The 26,927-nt window shown below is 41.1% G+C and overlaps 1 protein-coding gene across 1 annotated transcript; it reads right to left on the bottom strand.

Moving 5' to 3' along the window:
* On the bottom strand, nt 1–26,539 carry LOC132820278 (ras-related protein Rab-38-like). The gene is made up of 3 exons (XM_060832307.1): nt 26,209–26,539; nt 5,581–5,861; nt 1–1,701 (listed from the first exon to the last, which is right to left on the bottom strand). Exons 1-3 carry the CDS (start codon nt 26,408–26,410, stop codon nt 1,546–1,548), a joined length of 639 nt encoding a protein of 212 aa, XP_060688290.1. The 5' UTR covers nt 26,411–26,539; the 3' UTR covers nt 1–1,545.
* Nucleotides 26,540–26,927: the final 388 nt, after the last annotated feature.

Here is a 26,927-nt window from a genome sequence, read left to right as displayed (position 1 = left end):
CCTTGGCAAATTTCAAAATCCTTTGGAGGTGGAAGAGAAGAAAGATAGCTCTACAGACAAAATCACTAAGAGCAATTCTAACAGTCTATAAATATGGAAGTACAGTGAGGTAAGGCCAGGATAATTCAATGTACTAAAATATCTCAAGTTCTCATAGGAGAGAAACAAAAGCACTTCTGTTCAACCAGTATTAAATCCATGAAAAGGATTAGTCAGTAATAAATATAAATACTGAAGTTTGAGAAATGTACTTCCCTTTTCCTATCAAAAAAGGGATTACAATTGTAAGTTACAACAAATGTGATTAGATGGAGTCAAGCAAAACAAACTTTGATCAGTTTACACTACAAATCACTCCCAGTTACAAGAGAAAAACATGAAATGTGCCTTTAGCATTGCACTGGTGTAACAAAAGACAAAATTTCAGGCACAAACTCTATTGAAATGCCTTTAATTCTAAGCAAAAGGGAGGAATGAACAAAGAGGCATGAGTGCCCAAAAAGGGATGTGTATACAAAACAAGTAATGACAGGCAACCTAAATCTACCCACTGATCACAAGCTAGCAAAAAAAAAAAGCAGCTGCAGTTCAGCAGAATCTGCAGTTAAGATTGAACTGTACTCCAGGTGTAATTCTTCACTTCAGCTGGTCCTAGACTGCCCATTTCTCCACACACCCTCAAAAGAAAAGTTATTCCTGTCACTGAACAGTTGATTATAATTCAAGTCACCACATTAGAAAGTGCTCATTTATGTGGGATGGGAGATTGATCATTTTAGAAGCTTAAATTAGTGTTCAATTCACTGCATAGTAATAGTTCAATTGCAACAAGGCTGTAACTATTAATTACATGGAAAGCAGATAATTAAAAAAGGGTATTGCTGCCACTGATGTTATAAGAGATATTAGTTCCTGTTTTCATGAGTGAACCAGATTTGGTATTCACCACAAGTAAAATGAGTGGGCATTTAGAGAAATATCACCAAGGTCAACTGGTCATAAATAGGAGATATCTGGATAAAATGTAGGGAAGGTAGGAGAATAGATATGGCCAAACTATAGTGGAAAGTCACTTATTTTACCTATATCCTTCCCCTCAAACCTGAAACTCTGCAGTTCTACATGTCCAGCTGTCTGATCAACCTGAGAGAGTTAGGAAGATTAAAAAATAATCCAAAATTATAAAAATTAATGCTTCCCATCATCTGGAATTTAAACCTGAAACTTGTCAGGTTTTAAACTAGAAGAACTTTGGAAAAGGGACTGGCTTTTAAACAAAAACTAAAAGGGAGTTTCAATACTCAGAAGGGAGATGGAGGACAATAGAACAAAAACAATTCAGCAAGCCTTGGTAAATTTTCTTCAAGAGGTAGAATGGCCATCACAAATTCAGCATCTCTGACCAGTCACAAGTCATTCAGCACGTGCAGTGGTCACACTTCCAGCTCCTGACCATGAAAGATAACTTTTTACATTTTCTCCACCTGAGTGCACCCCTATTCTTCCTTCCAAAAAGGAAAAAGGAGTCAGAGATCCATTACTCTTTTACTTTGTGCAGGCTGAACAGCTGGCATTATTATTTTGTAGAGAGAGCTGTTGGGATGTAATAATATCCGGGTCTGCAGGGGCTACATCATCACCTTCAGCATTGAGGATGTTCTCAACCAGGACGCGAGCAGATTCCTCAATATGAATGTTATCCTTTTTAAAAAAAAAAAGACTGCATTACTTAGGGAAGAACAGATTGCAACACTAGTCTTAATTTTATTTTAAACTTAGTATTAAAAATGATAAGCAGGATCTTAAAAATAAATACATGATTCTTTAGTCAGTTTGGCACCAATTTCCATTCATTACACTTAGTAGCTGACTGCAGATTACAAAAACGTGCAGAACTCTAAGTTAGCTGAGCAAAGAGCTGTGGCAATTTTAATTCCTGCTTTATTCGAAAGGGTACAATCAAAAAATTGATAAGTTTAAGGAAAAAACTTGACAGATTTGTTTCAATATGGTTTCCTTTCCAATTTGCTGTTTATGGATAAAGGGACAGCAGATATAGCAACAAATATGTAGTGGAATATTGGTTTTTAAACTTAAGGAGCAGATGAAAAGTCTGTCACAACTGTATAGGACAGCGACAAGATTAGATCAGAGTACCATGTACAGCTTTGAACTTATTTTAAAAGATGGGATATATTTGAAAACATTTGCTGTGATGAAGATGGGGGGGGGGGGGGGGGGTAGTCTTTTGACAAAAAGTAGTAAAACAATAAGTGAAGGTTGACCTTAACATTTTTTGACTGTTTTAAATTTTAACAAATAAATTAAATGCTGTACAAAAAGAACTTGATGGTATGGCACTGAGAAAGAAGAACCAAAACTAGGTACAACATTTCAAATGAAGATTCTCCTATTTATAATGGATTTCTTTGGAACTCCCATTCTCAAAACATGAGATTGTGTCACAGACTATATTCATCAGGTTTTTGAATTACAAGTACTCAAACTTATGGGGGTGGTCAGTAGAATAGTGGCCATCAACCCAAAATGTAGTTTTGGGGCCAAACAACTAACATTCCTAATTTTCTAGCATTTCAGTAAACCACAAAAGAAAATTCATCTTTTGATTGATTTCCAATTTTTACTGATGCAGAATTCTGAACCAGACCTACCATATTTTGGTAGTCTATTATTATGTAGACTTGCCAACTGGCCAGATTGAAAAGGGGAACAAGAAGAAAAAAAAAACATCAGAACTGATGTAGTCAGTCAAACAAAATTCTGGAGAAACAGAGGTGGTCTGACAGCATCAGGAGATAAAGCTGAGCCAACACTTTGGATCCAGTGATCCTTAAAATGAACTGAAGGATCAAATTTATGCTGGCGTTTGTGAAAACGTCAGTTCACTGGAGGGGTTTCTTCTTACAAATCAAGCACTTTGAAATAAGATTTTCAAATTTGCAATTTTATAAAAAAGCAAAAAAAAAAGGATTGATGCACTACAAAAAAAAATGGAATGATGCATCTAGATTAGTCAGTCATAAATCAGAGGATTCTGCTTGTTAAGAGGCACAATGTAAACAAAGCTTGTCCAGACCATATGGAGAGGTGGGGTAGTTTTTCTTCATCCTTACCATGTGGGAGGAGGGAAGAGTTAGATACAATGAACTATAGCATCAATTTATGCACAACATCACAAGTCAGTCAAAATAGGAATATGTCAAGATGGGTTGATCTACTATAGTGAGAATATCAAAGCACCTCCAAAAACAAAAAAAACTTATCTGCATGTAAAAAGGTTTCCCATTAATGAGTGTTCTTGTTTTTCCAATAGTATTTTAGAATAAAAGCAAATTAATAGAAAGCGACGCATTTTGTATGTTCAGCTGGAGCAAGTCATAAGGATTAATCAAAACAGGCACATAATAGGCCAAAGCACATGAGGGAGAACTTTTTTGTTTTAGAGTCGTGTGGAATTACCTCCAGGAGGAAGTAGTGAATGTTGTAAAACTTCAAAATATTTTAAAGTTAAGTACATGTTTAGAAAAGGTTTGGAGAGATATGGACTAAATGCAGGCAGATGGAACTAGTTTAGTTTCTGAACAGATTAGTTGGACTTAAAGGGTCTGTTTGTGTTGTACGACAGATGTGAACAGCATTAAAGAATTAGACAGAAGTGGGTATTGCAGATACTGGAAATCAGTGGTGCTGGGAAAGCACAATAGGTTAGGCAGCAGAGGAGCAGGAAAATCTACATTTTGAGCAAAAGCCCTTCATCAGGAAGGGAGGATTAAAGAATTGCATTCAGCATTAAATAATTGTCAAGTCAAATTAGAAGGTTCAAGAGGTGCAAGATGACAGAATCCTTGATGCATCAAGCCAAGGAGAAAAGGAAATAGCACATTTGCGAGAATGAACATAATCAGAGAACAATAGGTTTAATCCAACAAAACTTTATTATTTGAAATTTAAAAAGCTAGCCTACATATGTATTTTATTTTGGTGCAGCTGACAGTCGGATTTATTCCCTTTGAGGTTCAAAACCAGAGTCCGTGTAATTGGAAAGTAGCTTCAGTATTCTGACCCAGTACTAGACTCTTGTCCCACTATACACCACCCCAGTGCCACTGCCCACACAGGGACATTACAGGAGACAACTGCCAGCCCACAAACTACACTTATCTTTTGCAGTGTCTTCCCTACATTCTTTAAAAAATATGATACAACAAATCTGGACCAAGCACTTTTAAAAAAAGGTTGTATCTATATAAATATGGTTCATCAATACTGTGTACACCCAATATCTCCCTGGTCATTCCAAAGTGACTTAGTTGTTTCTGCATCATTTACTGTTAATTTTGTCTAGTTTGCTCTTTAGTTGTATTCCCATCACAGCCTTCAGGCAGTTTATGTTATATTCCTCATCACCTCACCAAGGTTTTTGTTTTTCTCAGAATCTTTTAGTTTTCTATTCTCCCCACTCCATTGCCATATACTTTAAAAGCCTATTAATCATTCACTTATGAATGGAATTATTTAGTTTTCCTCTGTTTAGAAGCAGACTCTCCTCTTCCCCACCCTGTGATAATAATAAAAGGAGTAGCATTTCCCCATTGTTGGTTCAATGTTAATTCTGCTGGCTTTATTGTCAGTCAGAAAAGCTTTCCTCCATTGATCTCCAGGATACTATGCCTTTAATTAGGAGTACATATCATGGTCAACTTTGCTGGAGTATTCCTTTAGATTATAGCAGTTAGGGAAGCCTAAGCACATTAAATTTTTCAGCTCTAAACAAAGACAGATGCATGGGAACACAAGTCCCCCTTCAAGCCAAACAGTTGTCCCACCTTGGAACTACAAGTATAATCCAACAACATTTGAAGGAACAAGGTCTTTAAACACTCTCCCTAAAACAGCACCAATTGTGCCTAAATCTCCAAGGGCTGCAGCAGTTCAAAGCAGCAGACAGCACCACCTTCAAGGGTAGTTAGGGATAGACAACTAATGCTGGCCAAAGTACTGCAAGAATAGAAAAGCTTCAACTACTGGAGTTTTGGTCTTTAAATCTACTTGCCCTCCAGCTCAACCATAGCTGAAATCCTCAATGCTCTTGTCCAGGTCTTCCTTCCAAAGTGCTCCTTAAAAAGTAAAGTCAGCCATGAATGAGAATAAATCTGTTCAAGCTTTCAGAAAAGCCAGATCTTCGGACAGAAAGTAGCTTTCTCAGCCTCATTTACTCAGCAACCTGAAACATGTCAGTTGCAGCAGGAGATCAACACCCATATAGTCACCTTCAAAAAAAAAAACAAAAAACACCAACCCTAGGCACTGCAGTATGGACATGTACATTTCTTTACACTTGCCAGCCACATGGTACCCAATTGCAAACACTATACCACATAGGCAAAGATGTCTGAAGAGGCTGCCTAGAATTGCTTCAGACTTACTTTATGGTGTAGACTTCCATCCTGAAGTGGCAAAACAGAACACCATATCCCAGTTTTAGCCATTTGTAATTAACTCCCCCTGCCATTTACCCCCCACCCCACCCCCATCTTCCCAAACAAGAAAAAACCTTACCTTTGCTGATGTCTCAAACCAGGCAATAAAGCCGTTTTCTTTACAGTACTGATCCAGTTTGGGTAATGTATTGCTAAGTCCCTCCTTTGTCTGGTCACATTTATTTGCCAGTAAGATAGCAGGCACTGGGTTGCCATTCTGCAGCCTTACTTTACTGTCAAGGTCATTCTTCCATTTTGAAACCGCTTCAAATGTTGATGCTCTGGATACATCAAAGACTATAAATGCTCCCACTGCCTCTCGGTAGTACACTCTAGTCATGTTGCCAAACCGCTCCTGCCCTGGAAACAGAATTAGAAGTAGTTGTACTTTCCTCCCTTACCACAAAGAAATTTACACATGGAATAGCAAGTTAACCTTTCATGCTTGAAGACCAGATTTTTGAATTCACTGAAATTTAAAGAACAGAAAAAAGTACACTCTGGAAATCTGCAGTCATGTGCATGAAGCAAAGCAAAAAAGGTTAGGCTGGACTATTGTTCAGGGCGGCTATGTAAAAAAAAAGTTGAGCTAAACTAAATTAGGTTATATTAGACTAGATTACTTAGTGTGGAAACAGGCCCTTTGGCCCAATGAGTCCACACCGACTCTCCAAAGCATAACTCACCCAGACCCATTCCCCTACATTTACCCCTTCATCTGACTACAAGCAATTTAGCATGGCCAATGCACCTGACCTGCACATTCTTTGGACCATGGGAGGAAACCAGAGCACCCGGAGAAAATCCATGCAGACACGGGGAGAGAGTGTGCAAACTTCACAGACAGTTTCCGGAGGCAGGCATTGAACCCAGGTCTCTGGCTCGGTGAGGCAGCAGTGCTAACCACTGCCTCCCATGTACTGATGCTGCAGCAGCTCAAATCAAACCCATGTTTCTGCACATTAACATGACTAGTTTCAGCATTGGTCACAAGTGAGCAGGCCAGGATAGTCACCTTAAGCCTTGGTACCCATTTGAACTCAGGAGGACAGAGGTTTCACTCCAATTATCCACAAATACCTTACTCTCGATCAAGAGCAGAAAGTGGAATATATCAAAGCAGTGTGGCTTTTACTGGAAGTGTGAATAGAGATTTTAGGGGCTGGCAGTTGGAGAAAGTAGTGACAGAATTCGTAAGCTATGATTTTTCCCCACAATCCAGAAATAAAAACACAACTGAGCCATGAACCAAAGAGAAAAAATGTTGCTGGAAAAAATACTTCTGCATCGAATAGTACTTGGTCAAATTTTCCCCAACCTGCCAAAATGTAATCCAAGTCTTGACATTAAGAGGCATTATCAGCTCCCAACACTCATACAGAAGATTGTAATTGGCAACAGCACATCAAATGAATAAAAAAAACCTTAGAAGTGCAGTACATACACATTTCACGAAGTGAAAAACACAACACATCACACCCAGTATTATACAAAAGGTACTTGCATATATAGCATGATTATTGGTGATAACAGCAACTCATCACTTATCACCATGGATACAAAAATTGTCTCAGGCTTGCAGAAACTAGCATAAGGCTAATTAAAAATATTCTTTCAATGTATTAACTGACTTTAGGGACAGGAGTTCAGTTCAGAAAGTTACCAAAATCTCAAATAGAATTGGGCGAGTCAAGACATTTAAAGCTGCATTTATTACTACAAGCAGGGTGGTACCCTTAAGAAGCTCAAATCTAAACATGGCTGACCCCCCCAGTGATAAACTGTATTCTCATCATCGGATCACTGATCATGGGACTGAAATCTCAACGGATTAACCATGCTCTACTTTAATAGATGAAACATACAATATAGAAGGCAGTATTTTAATGCTGCAAGCCTAACAAATATTCTAGACAATAAAGATTACAAGGAGGTTAGAATTTTTTTTTTTTTAACGTGAAGGGCCAAATTGTTTCTATAGCAAAAATGTGCACTTCACTCCAGGCATACCAGAGATGATTCAAAAACAGTAGCCCAAATCTCAATTTAATTGGGGGGGGGATTTTATTCTAAGTTAAGCTTGTTAAACTTGAACCAAGTTAAGCTAGATGCATTTAGGAGAAATTTTGAAGGAGACAGACATGAAAATTGGAGGCACTTCATCCCTACTGTAGGAAGGTAGAAAAATTCTCTGGCAATAAATTCAAACTTCTAGTACTTATGAGCATCTTCAGTTAAACAACATCTGAAATCAATTTATCTTCCAATAGAAGTATTGCAGCTGGTGGGACACATGTACAACTATAACAGTTTCAGGGCCAACTGGTTGTTGCAACAATTTCTGGTTCAGGCGGTTGTAAACTTAACTATGTTCTGAGAAGGAAAAGAGTTATCCAAATCCATGTTCACAAAAACACATTCAAGATATAGAAAAAGAATCCCAATGTTTGGCAGTGAGTTTCCATTCCTGTTACGTGAGAAGAATGGAGACAGACTGAGACCAACATTCCAAAATGTCATTAAAATCATTGCAATCTCAAGAGTGCAATTCAACCATTTTTATTAGAAGATGGTCAAAAATAACTGAATTAGTTTATAGTTACAATTTATATTTTCAGATGTTTGAGCTAGCAAACAACTCCCCCTACACAAAATTCTGGATTTTAAAACAGTGAGGCAGTGAATTCATTCAAGAGCTACTCCCTGTCCTAAACCAGGAAACACACTCTTATTTCTCCAAGTGTAAACAATTAAAGTAATTATCTTGGTCACTGTCACTATGTTATTACCATTTTTGAACATTTAATTAGATGTAAGGGTTTAAAAACTGGCTTCAAGTTAAGGGTTACTGTTTGACCTGATGTGTACATAGTATTTGTTGTTTACTCTAGGAATATTCTCAGCTTTAACAAAATACTTATGCCTCGTTGCTGTTCTTAGGAAAGAACTTTCTTGGTTCCAGATGGAAAGAGGGAGGTCAATCTTGCAAAAACACCTTCAAGAGTTTTACCAACTGCCAAGCAAAAACTTTCCAAACATTCTGAAATTCTGCAGGGAATTTTTGTATGTCAGTGCTTTTACTTCAGCTCCAGTCAAGTACTGTATTAGCATGGGATACCATTAGTTTCTTTATATTTTCAGAGAAAATTTGATGAAACAACCCATTATCATCTTCACCAAAAGAAATTTACCAGTAATGGCAGGTTTAAAGTAACAAAAATAGGCTGGAATTTCCCCTTCTCCCTCACCAACACCACCCACCCCCCTCCCAAAAAAACACAACTTATGGCATAGACACCAAACAGACTTGTACCCTTTAAGACAATTACAATAGAAACCAAAAGAACTTTTGTTTGATTTATGGCACCTGCAGAAGTTGGTGGAAGAGATCAGGTCTGGTAGCATCAGTGAAGAGAAATCAGAGTTAATGGTTCAGGTTCATTCTGAGAAAGGGTCACCAGACCTGAAGCATCAACTCTGATTTCTCTTCAGATGCTGTCAGAGCTGAAGACAAATTACACAATCTAAAAGTCAGAAATTAACCCACCTTCTCCACACACACCACCCCCCCCCCCCCCCGCCCCCCAAACCCCCAGTGGTGGGACCAGAATATTAAACTCAAAATTAACCAAATTCTGAATCAGCTAGAAAAAAGTTTCATGCCAGAGAAAACCTAAATGAAATCATGTGAAAGCAAAAGGAGCCACACCAATAAAAGAAAAACAGCTCCAACCTGTAATAAAAGTTTAAAACTTCAAGAGATCTTTGAGAAATTTAAAGTGAAAGTGCAATCAATGATTTTCTAAAAAGCAGCTACAGTTTAAAAAAAGTACATCCTCTTGCAGGCAGAAGAGTTAAATTTGTTCATAGATTAGATTAGATTACTTAGTGTGAAAACAGGCCCTTCAGCCCAACAAGTCCACACCAACCCGCTGAAGCGCAACCCACCCATACCCCTACATATACCCCTTACCTAACACTAGGGGCAATTTAGCATGGTCAATTCACCTGACCCGCACATCTTTGGACTGCGGGAGGAAACCAGAGCACCCGGAGGAAACCCACGCAGACACGGGGAGAATGTGCAAACTCCACACAGTCAGTCGCCTGAGGCGGGAATTGAACCCAGGTCCCTGGCGCTGTGAGGCAGCAGTGCTAACCACTGGGTGCTTTTACAGAAGGAGGGTGTTGCTGGCTAAGCCATATTCTCCTTCCCCAAACATCATCCACAGTAGTGGGCCATCTTACACATTGCTAATAGCACAGGATGGATCTGAATGTGTAGTCAATGTTGTCAAAGGATTTTGACCCAGCAGTGAAATAATGACAGTATAGTCCAAGTAAGGATCATGGGATTTAGACAGGAACGTGCAGGTGTTCACATGTCTACCTCCAGGGAAAAAAAAAGGATTTTTTTAAAAAAAAAGTGACCAAGTGTCTGTTTTCATGCTATAAATGACCAAGTTGCTGGAGTACATATGATAGTTGGCACACATTATACCATGACAGAAGCCAGGGCACATACCGATTGGTCAACTGGGTGAGGGAAGTTGCATCAATTCAAAAAAAAAGTTTAACATTCCCCATCTTTAAATGGCCAAAAAAATGCAGCCGTTGACAAACTTTTTTGAACACTTTGCTTTTCATGGTTTTTGTTTTTAAGTACAACGCTATTGTAACTTCAGGCAAGGCTTGGTGTGTGACTCAATATAGAAGAGGAAGTTGCTGTCTGCATGTTGCATCTTATCATCAGATTTTTAAATCTCAAAAAGCTAAATACTTACAAGTAACTATTCAGGAGAATTTTGCATGCAAGACAAAATCCAAACAAGGTGACAATAGTATAAGATTTAGGAAGTGAACTACAACCTGATGAACTGTTAAGATAAATCAGGCTTGGTTCTGAAGAGTATGCCTGAAAAAAAAAAACCAACAAGTATTATCCTGACTTAGTCTCCCAGGATGTCAGCACAGTCGAGCTTAGAGGGTTGGTAGCTTATACACAGTTTCCCTACAATGAGACATTAAGCCAAGGCCTTACTTTGGATTTCTTGCATCTCAGAAATGCAGTTACACCATTCCAAAACTCCTGAGAAAGTAAAATCATTTGTTAGCCATTACAAAGTTTGCAAAACTGTCAGATTCTGAAGATGGATCATACGGAGATGCAATTAAACACTACAAATGTTTAAAAAAAATCTAGCTTGCATCGAGTCTTGTAAAATAAGCTGATAACATTTCAATTTTTTCAGACCAGTGTCCAGTGTTTCCTACAGTGTATGCTTCCTTTAATATAGGAAAGTGACACATGACTCACTCATAGCATGTGACCCAAGTCTTAGACTCCATCCTAACTGGTATCATGCTTCAATTAGCCCCAAAGTCATGCTGTTCATAACCATGCTGTTCAGTTATGCCCAGACAGTTATGCAATAGCTAATGTTTGTATATACACCAGGTGCTGTAACAAACATGTTAATCTTTTACTTTGTTGCTGATATCAATGTTGCAGAAGCTAACAAGCATTGCTGCATCAGATACAAATATCCTGCTGGAGATAAAATATCACAGTGGCAGTTCATTCCCAAACATCCAATAGGAATATTAAAGTGTATTAAAATAAACAGACATTGCTTCACCTCATGTTTCAAGGAACCAAGATGGTCAGTCAATCACACTGGGAAATACAAAGATCCAAACTAAAACCTAGTCAGTCAGTCTCCCTACATTGTGGAAACAGGCCCTTTGGTCCAACAAATCCACACCGGCCCTCTGAAGAGTAACCCCAGCCAGACCCATTCCCCTATTGTTCTACATTTTACCCCGACTAAAGCGCCCAACCTACACATCCCTGAACACAATGGGCAGTTTAGCATGGCCAATTCACACAACCTGCACATCTTTGTGTGGGTTTTCTCCTACATTCCAGAGGAATGTGCAAACTTCACACAGCCACCAGAGGATGGAACCTAATTCGGGTCCCCAGTGCTGTGAGGGGAGAGCTGTTTCAGTCAGCTGCTATACCTTAAACATTAAAAAAGGGAGCTGGTCATTGTCTGGGCCCAGACAATCACAGAGGCCAACCTCATCTATAGAATTCACCTACCAGACCCGCTGTCAAGGAAAGACTGCCGACATTCTCCAAAATCCATCATATCCTGGCAATGTTTTTCTATAACCTTGACCATTGGGGAGAAGGTACAGAAGCCTGAACACACCCCAGCTGGATTTGAAACAGTTTCTACCCTACTGCTAAAATACTGAATGGATTCAAACTCTTAGCATTCACCTGTACTCGTGTTTTGGTTTTTGCCATTGTTTACCTATTACTTAAGTAGCATAGATAAGTAAATGTGTTCTCTCTGTATTGCTCATAAGACAAGGCTTTTCACTGTGCCTCGGTATATGTGACAATAAATTCAAGTCAACTCCCAGTGAGAGAAAAATACCAGTAGATGCAATCAGAACATGAACATAATGCAGTACAGGCCCTTTGACCCTTGATATTGCACTGACCAATGGAACCAATCTGAAGCCCATCTATCCTATGCCATTCTAGTTTCATCCATAGGTTTATGGAATGACCATTTAAATGCCCTTAAAGTTGGCAAGTCTACTAGAGTTGCAAGCACCAAATTCATGAGAAGGGCATTTGTCTCCATACAGATTAAAATATCCATTTTAATAAATTTCAATTAAAGACTAACCAGGAACAAGTTTATTTTTAATCTTCATTGCTCCTCAACAAAGGCCAAGTGAAAGAAAATGAAGTCATGATGATTCAAGCAAGTTATGCAATTCTTTCAAAAAGTAAGTTCAGAATGCCAGCATATTATTCAAGTACCAGACCAGAGGCAGAGGCAGTCACCCTCAGTTAGTCCACAGATACTGACTGTTACAAAGCACAAGCTTTTGCTATCTTCAGTGTTGGTTTAACTGGATGACTTGCAATTACACTGTATGCAACTGTCAATGGCCGTGAAGTTAAAATCTACTATCCTTCTCACTCACTTTAGCTTGTGAGTATTAAACCTGTACATCATCCTCACTCCAACCATTCAGACATAAAACAAGTGCAAAGACCAGGCTGGACAGTGGTAGCTACACACAGCCCACAAATTTAAGTTAGTTTAACTGTGCTAAAAGTAACACCTGAGCAGCAAGATCATTTTGATTACTTGGCCAATTCCCTACAAATTTACTTCCAAACCTTGGCTGTACTGCAAGCACAGAGACAGGTATGTGCTAATGTCATTTCATGTTATGCTATGAAATAATTTCAGATTAAAATATTGGCTGCAATCATCGAAAACTGTCCTTCATTTATTAATGGCAGGGTATAGGAAACTCAGGAGTCCAAACTATACCAAGTAGAAGCAAATTACTGCAGATGCTGGAATTTGTACGAAAAAACAAATGCTGGAGACCAGTCAGGCAGCATCTAAAGAGAGAGCAAGCTAATTTTGAGTCTAAGTGACTCACTAAGCTTGTCATTTATTGTCCCCCCCCCCCCCAAAAAAAAAGCAAAATAAAAAAGTAAAGAGTTAGCTATCATAGATAATTTCTTAAAGTATTAATGCACAAGGAATTTTGCCTCAGAGCAAATTCAGCTCACATGAAGCATGGAGCTGGAAGCAAGCAGGAGAGTTGATGTCTTGGGCAGAGGACCTTTTATCAAGATCTGATGAAAGGTCCTAAATGTTAACTCTTCTGCTCCTTGACCTGCTGTGCTTTTTCCAGCTCCACACTTTATCAACTGACTTTCTGCAATCCTCACCATCTGCCAGCTCACGGGGAGAAAATATAAGGAACAATTATGAAACAGGAAAACAGGCAGTGAGCTGAAACAAAGTAAAAATATTTGACTTAGAAATTCATCCTTCATTGGGATACTTAGTTTCCCAAAACTAGAATTTGCTGCAATTATTCAAATCATGCTCTTAGGCACCCAAGTCCCAAGGTATGCAGTTCTTTCTGATCCTCCTTTCTTCAAACTATATCTTTGACAAGATTTAGGTGACACCTCACTACTTTTAAAAAAAAACAACAATTCTTGGGCGATTCAAGATGGCGGCGACTCAGCAAGTCTGAGCCTACAGTGCTCCTTCCAAGACTTGGGCAAAGTGGATCTCCCACCCCCACCACACTCACCAAATCATCTAAAATAGCTCTTATTTAATATAATTAGTTGTTTGGTAGTGTTAGTATTAAATTTAAATAATCTAATCTCTTAGGAAAAATGGCTAAAGGGAGGAGAGCCCACAGCTCTCAGCAACTAGGGACCCCTCCCCCACCCTCTCCCTCTCCAGCTGCAGCTGAGGCATCCATAGCCGCCCCGGGGGACTTACCGACAATAACGAGCCTTGTGGAGATGATTACCAAGCTGGATGCGAAGATAGACGCATTTATCGAAGAGTCCCGACATCGCTGGGAATCACTCTCGGCTGAGCTGCAAAAAGCACGGCCGAGACATTCAGGAACTCGAGCGCTGAGTCGGAGGGGCGGAGTTAAAGGCCACAACCTCCGAGACTGCAGCTCAATTGGCCAATCAGGTCTGGACCTTAGAGAATTACATCGCGACCTCGAATTATCGAGGTCGCCGAAAAAATATTCGTTTGATGGGCCTTCCCGAACGGGAAGAGAAAGGCCAGCTCGCAGCATTCCTGGAGCAGTGGTTGCCACAATTTTTGGATCTGGAGGCTGGATCAGGCCAGGTGCGGGTAGAATGGGCCTACCGGGTCGCAATACGGGGGCCTGGCTCGAACTAGCGCCCGTGCCCGGTCCTGTTCCGGCTGCAGAGCTATAGGGAGAAGCAGATACTCCTAGATGCCTCTAGAAATCTTGGAAAAGATCCTAAAGCCATGATCCATAAAGGATCCAAGATCATGTTATTTCAGGACTTCTCCCCGGTTCTGGCCCGAAGGAGGAAGGCATTCGATGAGGTGAAGAAGTGTTTAAGGGACTTAAATATTCAATACACCTAACGCCACCCAGCGACGCTATGTTTTAACCACGAAGGATCTGGGTATAATTTTAGATCGCCAGAAAAGGCTAAGGAATTTTTGGACTCTCTTAAATCATAAAAGAGACAATGTATGTTGGCTTGCCTCTTCCCCATTCTGATTTATATTCCCCCCCCTGTTTTTTTTCTTTTTCATATCTTACTGTTTATTATTATCTTTGGAGGGGGGGGGGTGCGCACACGAGAAGAGAAAAAAAGGGAATTATTTATTTGCTCTCCATTTAACGATTTTCTCCCCCCCTTAGACACACACACACACGGGTTTAGTTAATGTTGTGGGAGAGGTGGTTACCTTATTCTATTTTATTTTTGCCTCTAGGAGCGGGGTTATTTTCCCTTGCTATTTTATATTATATTTAATTATAATTTGTTGAAGTTGTAATTTTATAGTTATATGTTTATACATGGTATTGATACTACCAAATATACTCAGGTGTGGGTGGGGATAGGGTGCTCACTGTTAACTCTAGCTCGGTATTACATCTGAATTCTCCTCATCCTATTAAGGAGCGCCTGGGTCAAGGGTGGGGCACTGGTTGGGAGAGGATTTGATGGACCATTGGAAAAGAAGTGATACCCCCTGGGAATAAGGGGGATGATCGCCATTCAAATTTTTTTTATTATTTAGAAATAGTTTCCTTTTTATCATACTGTTGAGTGTATTAGTGAACCTTTATTTTTGTAAATTCTATGTGCTCTTTGCTCGGGATGTTTTAGATAGGGTTTCCCCTCCCGGGGGTCTCGGATTTACCCGGATGATTATGATTGATCAGTCGGTTAAGTGGTGCACCTGGAATGTCAAATAGGAAGAGATTATTTTCTGTTCTCTCTTTCTATATAAGGAAATATATTTTGGTAAACTGGGTGGTTGAAGGTTCCCCTGGATTTTCAAATTGGCATAGATTAATCATGGAATGTATTCCCCTTTACTTCCTTATAAATATGGTGCACCGAAAGATCGAATTTTTTTTATAAAATATGGCAGCCCTTTTACATAGATATTTTGGCTATCCTAACAAGGGCTTTTATTTAATTGAGATTACAAACATGGCTGGTCCGGAGCCCCTTGGAAGAGGAATCCCATATGAATACGGGTTTTGTTATATATGATGTTAACACATTCCGAGCAAGTATTTTAATATCCAACTTCTATGTTAATCGTTGGGGGCTCCCCCACTTTCTTTTCTCTCATTTTCTCTTATTTGAAAGATGTAAGTGACTCAATTATACACTCTGGCTAATTGTAGGTTAGATTAGTAGTTAGTTGAGTTTTGTTTTTTCTCTTTCGGTATTTTTCTTTTGTTAAATTTTGATTGTATATTTAAGATTTATTTCTATATCAATGTTTGTACTTGAGTGTTTTGTTTATTTTTGTAAATTTGTTAAAATGTTAATTTTTATTAAAAATTTATCTATAAAAAAGATCAATTCTTAAATCCAACTGAAGTGGGAGATGGCATGGGGCAGGGTAACAATTAGCACATGGACACAAGATGGCCACTGAGCCATAAGTTGTTGAACCCTGATTCAGAAGCTGGTGGTGATTTTCCCCACAAAAATTGGCACACTCAGCAGGGTTCTTATTACTGGTGCCCTGGTCGAAGGTCATGATTGGGCTCTCCAGCGCCCACTGAGCCATCCTGAAAATGGGAGTAATGTCCCAGGATGACAAAGACATTAGTTGGAGGGGCTAATGGGGTGCAGGATGCAGAAGCTCCTGTGACAAAGGAAAGACCTGACAAAGCAGTCTACTGGAATGGAGGGGAGAATAGAATAAAAATCCAGCCACAACTTAGGCCAACAGGGACACTTTGCTAGAGAATGTAGGGTTCCACAGCAGGGAACAATGCAAAATACTGCAGCTACTGCAACAGAATAGGACATGTAGAAGCAGTGTGCTGGGAAAAATCATGTGGCAAGCCCAAACACCACCCAGAACACTGTAGAGATCCTGAGGTTAGCAGAACTGACAACTAGCTGCCCCCCACTTGAGGGTAAGGGAGAGGGGAAAATTTACATGCCTGCACTAATAGGGAGGGAGGAGATGTGAAATGCTAGTAGACAGGAGCGACTGTATCCATCACAAACATACCTTCATTGTACACAAAAAAAATGATCACTGAACTGGCATAGAAGAGTACTCACCACCACAGGGGAAGCCCCTATTAGACACCAGTTAAGAATTCAGACACTATTGCATGCCAGTGAACAGCCAAAGGAGGCTGCAATAATAAAAATAAAAGCCCATCAAAAAAGGAGCCAGGAAGAAAGAGCATGAGTGCCCAAGTTGGGTAAAATTCAAAGGAAACCAGGCAGCAGACCGAGCAGCTCAAAGCCCTACAGCAAGCCATTGGCGAGACTGCAATAGCCACTATTGAATTAGCAAAAGACACTATCCAAATTCAGCTGCTACAGGAGAACATCCTGCAGGAAGGCTGTGTGCAATGGAAACTGCAAGGGGGCCTTCAAAAGGATAAAAAAAGGGGAGGATAGTATCTGAAGAGCAGAGAAGCTGGTAGCACCAGCATGTATACAGAACACATTGCTTGAACTACACCATGGGCTCTCCCATACAGGTAGAGAGGCTGTGATAACAAGCCTAGAGAGAGAGTGTGGTGGTGGAAGGGAATGGAAAGAGACCTGCCGCAGATGCACAGTATGTGCACAACACAACTTTTATGGGTCACCCTAAGGTGGGACACCAGCCCAGACCTAGGGGACCCTGGGAACACCTTCAGATAGATTTTCCATGGCCACGACCATCTTCCCATGGGAAACCGTATTGCCTGGTTAGACCAATTCACCCGGTGGGTAGAGGCATTCCCAACCAAACGCTGCACTGCAAGCACTGTAGCCAGAATATTAGTGGAGGAGAGGGGTACCCCTCCAGATCGAATCCAACCAAGGGACACATTTTACAGATAAGGTCATGAAGACTGTCAGCAAATTACTCTGCTTTAGACAAGCACTTCACATTGTGGAGAGAGAGTGAATAGAATGTTCAAATATTTTAGCCAAGGCTATGCAAACCTCAGGCAGAACATGAGCTGAAGTGCTGCCAACCATACTGATGAAATTGAGAGCCACCATGAATCAGACAACTGGGCTAACACCATCTAAATTAGTGACCAGGCAAACAATGCAATTGCCAGAGTCAGATATACAGCATGGAAACAAACCCTTCAGTCCAACCCATCCATGCCGACCAGATATCCCAACCCAATCCAGTCCCATCTGCCAGCACCCACCCCATATCCCTCCAAACTCTTCCTATTCATATACCCATCCAAATGCCTCAAATATTGCAATTGCACCAGCCTCCATCACTTCCTCAAACTTACTAACCATACCTCTTATGCTTGCAGCCAAGTAATTATGTAAATGACAAAGTAGAGAATCCAGCACTGATCCTTGTGGCACTTCACCGGTCACAGGCCTCCAGTCTGAAAAACAACCCACCACCACCACCCTTTCTTCTACCTTTGAGAAAGTTATGTATCCAAATGGCTAGTTCTCCCTGCATTCCTTGAGATCGAACCTTACTAACCAGTCTCCCATGGGGAATCATGTCAAATGCCTTGCTGAAGCCCATATAAAATCAGTGGCACTGATGTGGGTCCACTACAAGACAAAATTCTATCGCATACAGCCGAATTAAGTGCCAATTGAAAAGGGATGTGGAAATCTGTAATTGATAAACAGGACAGAAAGGACAAGGCAGGGGAACTGGTCATCTTCCCTTAGGTCCTAGCAGCAGGAAGCCATGTCCTGGTGCAAGCACCACCTGACAAACCAGGCTTTGTCCCAAAACAGAATGGTCCATATGACACGGTAATAAGAGGGACACCTGTATCTGCATAGATACTATAGGAAGAGGCATGTAGAAGCACTGGATCCAACTAAAACCCTTTAAAAGACTCCTATAACCAAATTAATGTAATTGGCTATTCCCCAGGGGCAGACAGGATACGGGGACAAGACAGTCATCCCAGGAGGGTGGGGGTAACCGACAGAACAAACGCCAAAAACTTCCTGATGAAAACAAAAGACTGACTGATATCTTTAACTGCCAAATGTATATACTTTATGTATTTTACTGTGTTTAAGTGTTGTGACTGTTTGGAACATGTTAGGATTTGTTGATAACCTCTTCTCTAAAACCCACCTAAGTTTACATGGGAACTGAACTGTCTGGCACAATCTTAGTATGGCTCCCTTGCAACCTGTATAGAGTACACACCTCAGGAATGCAGTGTAAGGAGCAGAGAGGAAAATACAAATGGGGACTCCTGGGTCAGTGCATGTAGCTGGTCAGGACCACCAGCTCATGGGGCCAGGTCCCCCAGCCTAGGGAAAGGAAGGCATTTACAACTAGATAATTACCCACTGTTTCACAGGGCAGTGATGAGGATGCTTTCCCAAAAATGACTCATGCCTCCAGACAGCGCACTTATCAGCACGGAACGGTCACTAGGAGATAGTTTACCTGCACCTGCAGTGAGCAGGCATGTTTGAATGCGACTCCTCAGATGCTGTGCTTTTCCAGCACCACTAATCTAAACTCTGGTTTCCAGCATCTGCAGTCTTCACTTTTGCCATGCTTAATGTGACCGCGGGCAGACAATGCATATGCAGTCAGTGTAATGGCAGCCATGTCAGCTCTGCCACATGGCAGATGTGCCCATTCAGTACTTACCAGCTGGAGGGGCACCCAGGGGATTGAGGGTGACATGGGTGGACAGAACAAATGTATATTACCAAGCAGTGATGGGATTTGTCTCTCTGTTTAAGGGGACTTCAGCAACAGACACTCCAGACCTCCCAAACCTGTTCGCAGTAGGAAACAGGTGGGCCCCCTTTGATGTACCATGCTCCAGTGGGTGTCATTTGAAAAAAGGATAGTGATGCGCTCCATCAGTCAGGAGTTCTGTGCTGACTGGCAGGTCCCCATCACTTTGGAGTCATCATTGGGATATGGATTCTTGGGATCTCTATCTTTGGGGGGTGGGGGGGGGGGGGGGGGGCACAGCAGGGATCATCAGAACTAAAATCTGACATTACTTTTAATTTATACAGAGCTGGCTGAACACAGACGCTACTCAGTGGATTATCAATTAGCACAGCAAGGGGGAGTTTGCACAATTATTGATGACAATTTTATCACCCACGTTATTATTGCCTCTTATAAACTTTACAGAAACCATCAAGACCAGAGAGATAATTTGACAGGGAGCCATAATACAGACAGCTGGCTAAATTGGGGACTATATTTGGCACACGGGAAGGTTCTCCTCATCGCACTCATGCTGCGATTGTGCGGGCCTCGGGTATTTAAAGCTTTGCTGTAAGGCACTACTGATGACAACTACGCCAGCAGTAAGTGCCACCACAGAAGAGCTCCCCAACAAAATTGACCAAAGGAGAGAGTGAAGTGGGAGATGGGTTGGGGCAGAGTGCCACTGAGCCATAAATTGGCCACTTGACAGTGACCACTGGATCACAGGAGAGAGCGAGCGAGCGAGAGCGAGCGAGCAAAAACATCATTCTTCTCAGGAAGTATGATTAGCACCATTACTACAGCAATAGACTTCCATGCAGACATTGAAACTGATATCAGGGCTGAAATTAACAATGGCTGCGCTGGAACTGACAATGACTGCACTGAAATTATTAGTGATTCTGCAATATTTACAACAAACAAGACCATGTTACAGACAATAACCTCACTGACCTATTCTATCAGAAAATGCATCAAAAAAGTATCTTGGCACGTGCTCTAGGTTGAGAGAAGACTCACAGCTGACCACTGTGCTGTTGGTGTCTCAACCCAGAGCTCCAGTATTTCCTTGTACATTGAACTCTGGCATTGAACCCCAAGGTTCACCAGCAGCGGTTGGTGATTTTCCCCACAACACAACTACGTGCTAGTGAGGCACTTCAAGATAACTCATTTGAGAATGTGAAATTTGTTTAAAATCAATATGCAATTATTTAAAATTCAGTATCATATGATTTTGCAAGCTCACAAGACCATGTATATTATGATGGGTGCCATTAAAAGCAGTCATAAAAACTTAGTGGGTGTTAAATGTCACTGCCAGATTTTACATCATGGCCATTCTACATTGAGGGCTGTGTCCAAAGAATGCCATTTGAGGTAAGTGGACTCTAAACTGGAGAATGGGGTTGCTCTGAAACTTAATGTTCAAAATAAAATTGGGGTTAGCAATATCTAACAGTATTATGAAATTGAGGGAGGTGCATTACAGTATTCACCATACTTAATATCTTAAGTAAATCGGTTTTATCCCAATATGTAAATATCAATCCAGCCTATTAAAAAGAGACGATTCATAGAATACATTTGCAGAAACTGGCTGCCATGGTTTGGGATCATTTTGTGTTCTGTATCCAGGTAAACAAAATACATTTGATTTTAATTCTGAAAACAAATCTGAAGTCTGTTTATCAAAAAACCAACTTTTCACAAGAAAAACAGAGTGATCAAGGCAGATTTTAATGTAATGTAAGGAGGAGGAAAATGTATGAGTGCAACAGCATAGAACCAAGGCAGGAAGCAGGAAAGTAAAACAATGTTCAGGGTGGAATGTAGCCACAGAAAACAAGGATTCTGCGTATGGTGGGTGTGTGAGGCTTTATGTGGGACAGGATGAGTGTTTTGAACTCATGAAATCTGTAGAAGATAGATGTCTAGAAGAGAAGATGGATCATTTCAAACAATAGTTACACTGTACTACCCTGTAGTGTTATAATTATCAAGGGATTATAAGACATACTCGAAATTCTTTTTAAGCAAGGACGTCACTGCAATATGGAATGTCTAGGCAGTGCTGTGTACAGACAGTAGCTTCCTATTTAGGAAATTTATTTAAATTAGAAAAATACATTGACCTTCAGGCAGGCTAAATAACATCCAACCCTTAGTTGGAAAGTTTGAATGTTAGCATCTTCTCTTGTCCCACTTCACTGAATGTCTCTAAACAATCAACTTCCATTATAGCACTTGAGGAAAGATCAATTTCACCTTACTTCATGAATTAAAATCTGTCAATGGACTGTGGGAACACAAAAAAATGAAATTGGTACTTGTAAATGGGATGCCCCACTATCTTCAGTGGATCCTGCTCATGTTGGTAAAAGGAAGTGGTTCAAGAGTCAATAAGAAGAAAACAGCAGGATGTTGGAGCATTTGCAAATATTGCTGAATTCAAGCAGATCCCTTTTCACTGTTCCAAAGACCTTAACTCAGTGTGGGAGTGGAAGACAGTATTACAATCTAAATTTACTCAGACCCCACACCCTGGAGTGTAAAAGAGTAGGTTGCAGATGTCAGTGACCAGATCAACAAATGCTAATAGATTGCATTAACAGACTGGTATTGCCCCTGTCCCTGCAATTTCAGTATTAATTGTTAACCATTAACCTAAAGGCTGTTATTGGCTAGACCAATTCTAACAGGTAGGACTAACTAATTCATTACCAGAAGGAGAAGCTGCTTTTAGTTCCTGAAGTTATTTTTTTAAAAAATGCCTTTCATCATTAACTATAGTCATGAATGCTTGATTGATTTGCAAAGGCACACAGCAGGCAATTGAGCTTACATTTTAAATTGACAGCTTTGAAAGGCTATGGAAGCTCACTTCTAATCGCTTCAAGTGGACAGTCTTTTGCTGATATTTTCAGGGCAGGGAAGACAAGAAAGATGGTGACAGAAACATACACTTTTGGTGGTAGAATTGCAATGAGAGGGGTCACGCAGGAAGAGAGGGTGATGTGACCGAGGGCCCAAGAGTTGGGTGAAGTATTTGATGTTGGTCTAACTGACTTAACAGAAGGAGAAACTAGAGCGCTTGGAAAAAACCCAAAATACCTTACTACTGAGTAGCAGATTCACTCAACTAAACTTTCAAATTTGAAAAGGTGGTTCTCCTTCTTTGGAAGAGGTCCTAGCACAGAAAAAGATAAATATAGTTTTAAATATAGCCTTGCTGTAAATCTACAGCAGTGATTAGAGCAGGTTCTTCCTTGAAGATTTTTTTATTGGGATCGGTCTTGATTAAATTTTAAAAATAAGCTAAAGTTAGCCTGGTACAGTGTTTTGTAGAGTAATGAGTGCTATTTTCTGGGTTTGTAGATTGGAAAGAGCAAAATGGCCTTTATAGAGTGATATGCTCTTGTCAGATGTGGCAGGTTCAGAAGAGTACAAGGATTACTAAGGATTATGTCTGCTATAAATGCCACTGGTTGCAGATCTTGTCAGATTGAATGGATCTGTTGGAGCAACAGTTAGAGACAATGAGGAATTTACAAGAGCTGGTGGGGGGGGGGGGGGGGGGGGGGGGGGGTGATGGATGGCAATTATAGGAAAGGAGAAAAGCCACAAATAACTCCAAGAAAGGCAAGAGGTATGTAGGTAGTACAGGAGTATTCTGTGGCTATCCCCATTTCAAACAATTATGCCGTTTTGGAAAATGTTGGGGGAGGGGGGGGGGGGAGGTAGCGATGGATTATCAGGGAAACGTAGCATGAACAGTCAAGTTTCTGGCTCTAATGCAATGAAGGGTAGGGGTTCCAAGAGATCAATTGTCTTCAGGAACAATAGTCTGAGGCGCACGCAATGGTTTGTGTGGCCAGGAGCAATGGCATGTTGCCTTCCTGGTACCAGGATCAAGGATGACTCTGAGGGTGCAGAATGTTCTCAAGGGGGGACAGGGACCAGCAGGAGGTCAGTGTACACATTGGAAGGGAAATACAGAGGAAAGATCAATTGGAGACTGGCACAGTTCAGAAAAGAACTGAAACAAAAACAAAAACAAATGGGCAGACAGGGCCAAATAGAGAACAAGGTAGGACTGAAATTAAATTGCAGTTATTTCAATGCAAGAGGTCTAATGGGGAAGGCAGATGAACTCTGGGCATTGTTAGGAACATGGAACTGGGATTTCATAGCAATTACAGAAACATGGCTCAGGACTGGTAGCTTAACGTTCCAAGATACAAATGCTACAGAAATGACAGAAAGGACAGCAAAAGAGGAAGGGGAGTAGCATTTTTGGGGGAAACTGAGAAATAAGAAAGGGATGAACACCTTATTGGGATTGTATTATAGATCCCTAATAGTCAGTGGGAATTTGAGAAACAAACTCATAAGGAGATCTCAGCTCTGTTAGAATAGGGTGGGTATGGTAGGGGATTTTAACTTCCCAAACAGACTGGGACTGTTATTGTGTGAGGGGTTTAGATGGAAAGGAATTTGTTATGTACAAGAAGATTCTAAGTCAGTACATGGATGTACGTACTAGAGATGGTGCAAAACTTCTCTTGGGAAGAAAGGCAGTTTAGGTGACTGAGGTGTCAATGGGGAGCACTTTGGGGCCAGCAACCATAGTTTACTAGATTTAAGATAGCGATGGAAAAGGATAGACCAGATCTAACAGTTGAAGTTCAAATTGGAGGAAGGATAATTTTCACAGTATTAGGCAAGAACTGACTGGGGGCAGGCATTTGCAGGTAAAGGGACAGCTAGAAAATGGGTAGCTTTTAGAAGTGAGATAACTGGTCCAGAGGCAGTATACTCCTGTTAGGGTGAAAGGCAAGGCTGGTCAATGTAGGGTGAATAGAGAAATTGAGGATTTGGTTAACAACAAAAAAAAAGCAAGCATATCAGGTCTAGGCAGGAGACCATCTCTGGCACTCATGCACAAAGCCACCCTACTTCTCCATGGTCGAACACTAACCCTGTCCCCTCTAGCAAGGACACAGGTCCTGGGCCTCCTCCACTGCCAAACCCTCAGCACCCAACAACTTCCACCTTAGACCCTCCAACCACAGGATCAGTGGGGATTTCACCAGTTTCCTCATTCCACCCCCCCCCCCCCCCCCCCAATCCCAGTTCCAGCCTTCCAATTTGGCATGACCCTCTTCACCTGTCCATCTTCCTATCTACCTATCACCTTCACACCTCACCTCCATCTACCCATCACATTCTCAGTTACCTCATCACCCATTTATCTCTCAGCCCTCTTGGACCACACCCTCATTCCTGAAGAGGGTATGCTCCAAACATCACCTCTCCTGCCCCTCCGACGCTGCCTGACCGGCTGTGATTTTCCAGCACCACACTGGACTCTTTTCTCCCTATTCTTGTCAGGGTCAAAGGTGAAAACCACGGCCAATTTAAGAGTTAGAATATACTGAAATAGAACACTACACTTTAGAAGCTTATTAAAGCCTTATTGCACCAATAATTCCACCGACCTGTCTCTGCCTGTCCAGCTCAGCTTGAATGACATCAGTCCTGTCTGTTCAAGGCAATTAGAGGAAGGAGATATTTTCAGCCTTGATTCATAAAGCCTTAAATACCACTCGCTTCATCAAGCTAAAAATCCTTAAATAACCTTCACATTCTTCATCGAATTAAGACGGGGCGGGGAACTGAAACGGACAGAAAGTTTGTTGTATTTCTAAATCAACCGGATTGTAAAATTTTGTTTGTTGAACTCAAAACAGGATTGAGTGCAGTAAACAAATACAATCAGAACTCCATTCTGTCATGGTGAATGCATAACCTTTGAAACATGCAAGTTTGAAACTAAAAAAAAGTGTTTTCTAGCCTGCTAAATCAGGAGGTAAGGTGGTTATGCCACTCTCTGGGTCGGGGGAAACTGCGACATTGTTTAGGTAGAGATGAGAATCAGACAGCATGGAGCGGGAGCCCACGGCCAGCCGATAGTCTCAGCGTTTAGCTCCAAAACGATGGAGAAACTAAAAATGCCTGCTCAAGTTTCCGAAATGGAAATGCGAGAGATCTGGTCAAAGCGTGGAAAGGATCTCAAAACGCACGGAATTCTCGGGAATGTAAGCGGTCATCCAAAATAAAATTGCTATAAATATCACTAACATCTTCATAGCCCGTGTAATCGTGTACAGAGTTCAAACAGTTAGTAAGAGCACAAGCCAAGCTGAATAGATTCCCTTGTTGAAAGCGGAGGAATGTTACAAGCTCATGACTCAAAAGACCAGTGTGTGATAGCAGTGATGGTCTGCTCACGAGCAGTCTCAGAACGTACTCTCCTCTCCAGGAGATAAAGATTCTTCCACTCGGAAGGAAACCCGTCCCGACAGATACAGCAGGTCCAGCTCCAATCCAGAATAACACCGAGCGCTAAATTGTCTGGACTAACCGTATCTCCTCCCAGGAGATAGTAACCCAGCCACCTCCAAGCCCTGAGCTCATTCCCAGCCACAGTGAAACTCCCACCTAGACAAGCAGCGATTTGTTTCAGACTCGTGGAATGTCACATCCGGTCGCAAACTCTCCACCGAGGTGGTTACATTAAAACGGAAAGTATGGAAAGTTCTCAGTAACCACTCCTCCCTTCAGAGGAGAGACAGGGGCGTTGGTCCCTTTTGGGAAAATAAAGTGAAAGGAGGGGTTCTAATGAACTCACCGCTAGTTTCCTCACCATGTTTAGCCCAGTGATGCTTCGACTGGGCGCCTGGTCAGTCTGCGGTATCGCGAACGCACGGATAGCTCACTGTTTTGGCAGCTTTTAAAAATAAAAGCCATTTCATTTCAGGAGAATGAGCCATTCAGTTCGTTAACTTTTAAGAATATGATGTTTCGGTTTACATTTTGAGAAAGTGCTCCCATCGATTACTTACCTGCAATATCCCAAAGCTGAAGCCGAATGATAGTGTCATCTTCCCAATGCAAGACTTTGAGGGCGAAGTCCACGCCAATGGTTGCTCTATAATGTTGGGAGAAAATCTGATGAACGTACCGCTTGATGATGCTGGTTTTCCCAACACCGAGGTCACCAATCACCAACACCTTAAACAGATACTCTTTCTGCTTCTTTTCCATATCCCTCAACCTATACTCCTACTCTCTTTTCAAATGTTCTGCGCTTTAATCACTTTGAAACAAACTCTTTCTACCCACTGCTAGGCACCACACGCATGCTCTCACGCCTAAAGCCCTCTCCCAGTTTCCGAGAAATTTAAAAGGGCAACGTTGTGAACCATCAGCATTGACTCTCTCACACTGGACACATTTCTGGAAGGTTTTAATTGTTTGCATCAATTACACGTGATGTGCACTCGACTATTAACCTCATGAGTCGATGGTTATCAAATAGCATTTGGGAGCCTCAAAAAGGGCGTTCTCATTTTTTTAAAGAAACAATCCCTTTGGTAGATGTTTAAGGATATTACTCAGCAGCAGTTTAGAATGTGCCGTTCTTAGTGTCCTGCTGAGGGAAATAGAGAAGCAGGTGAGGTTGAACAAGAGATGTTGATGGAGATGGGAGAAAGAGTACAGGAAGTAAGTCTGTTGTCTTGAGTGAGGTGGTAAGTGCTCTGTTTCTATATATTCTGTGTTA

Source organism: Hemiscyllium ocellatum, chromosome 11 (genome assembly GCF_020745735.1).
Source record: "Hemiscyllium ocellatum isolate sHemOce1 chromosome 11, sHemOce1.pat.X.cur, whole genome shotgun sequence".
Classification (NCBI taxonomy): domain Eukaryota; kingdom Metazoa; phylum Chordata; class Chondrichthyes; order Orectolobiformes; family Hemiscylliidae; genus Hemiscyllium; species Hemiscyllium ocellatum.
Note: the sequence above shows the minus strand (reverse complement) of the source record. Positions and strands in the feature narration are given on the sequence as shown.

What these genes read in the sequence shown, in the direction of transcription:
- LOC132820278 (XM_060832307.1), bottom strand. Translation starts at nt 26,410, where the DNA reads ATGGAAAAGAAGCAGAAAGAGTATCTGTTTAAGGTGTTGGTGATTGGT. An exon ending in TCAGCTTTGGGATATTGCAG is followed by an intron (nt 5,862 to 26,208) that starts GTAAGTAATCGA and finishes TTCTGTTTCCAG; the next exon opens with GGCAGGAGCGGTTTGGCAAC. An exon ending in GGTTTGAGACATCAGCAAAG is followed by an intron (nt 1,702 to 5,580) that starts GTAAGGTTTTTT and finishes TTTTTTAAAAAG; the next exon opens with GATAACATTCATATTGAGGA.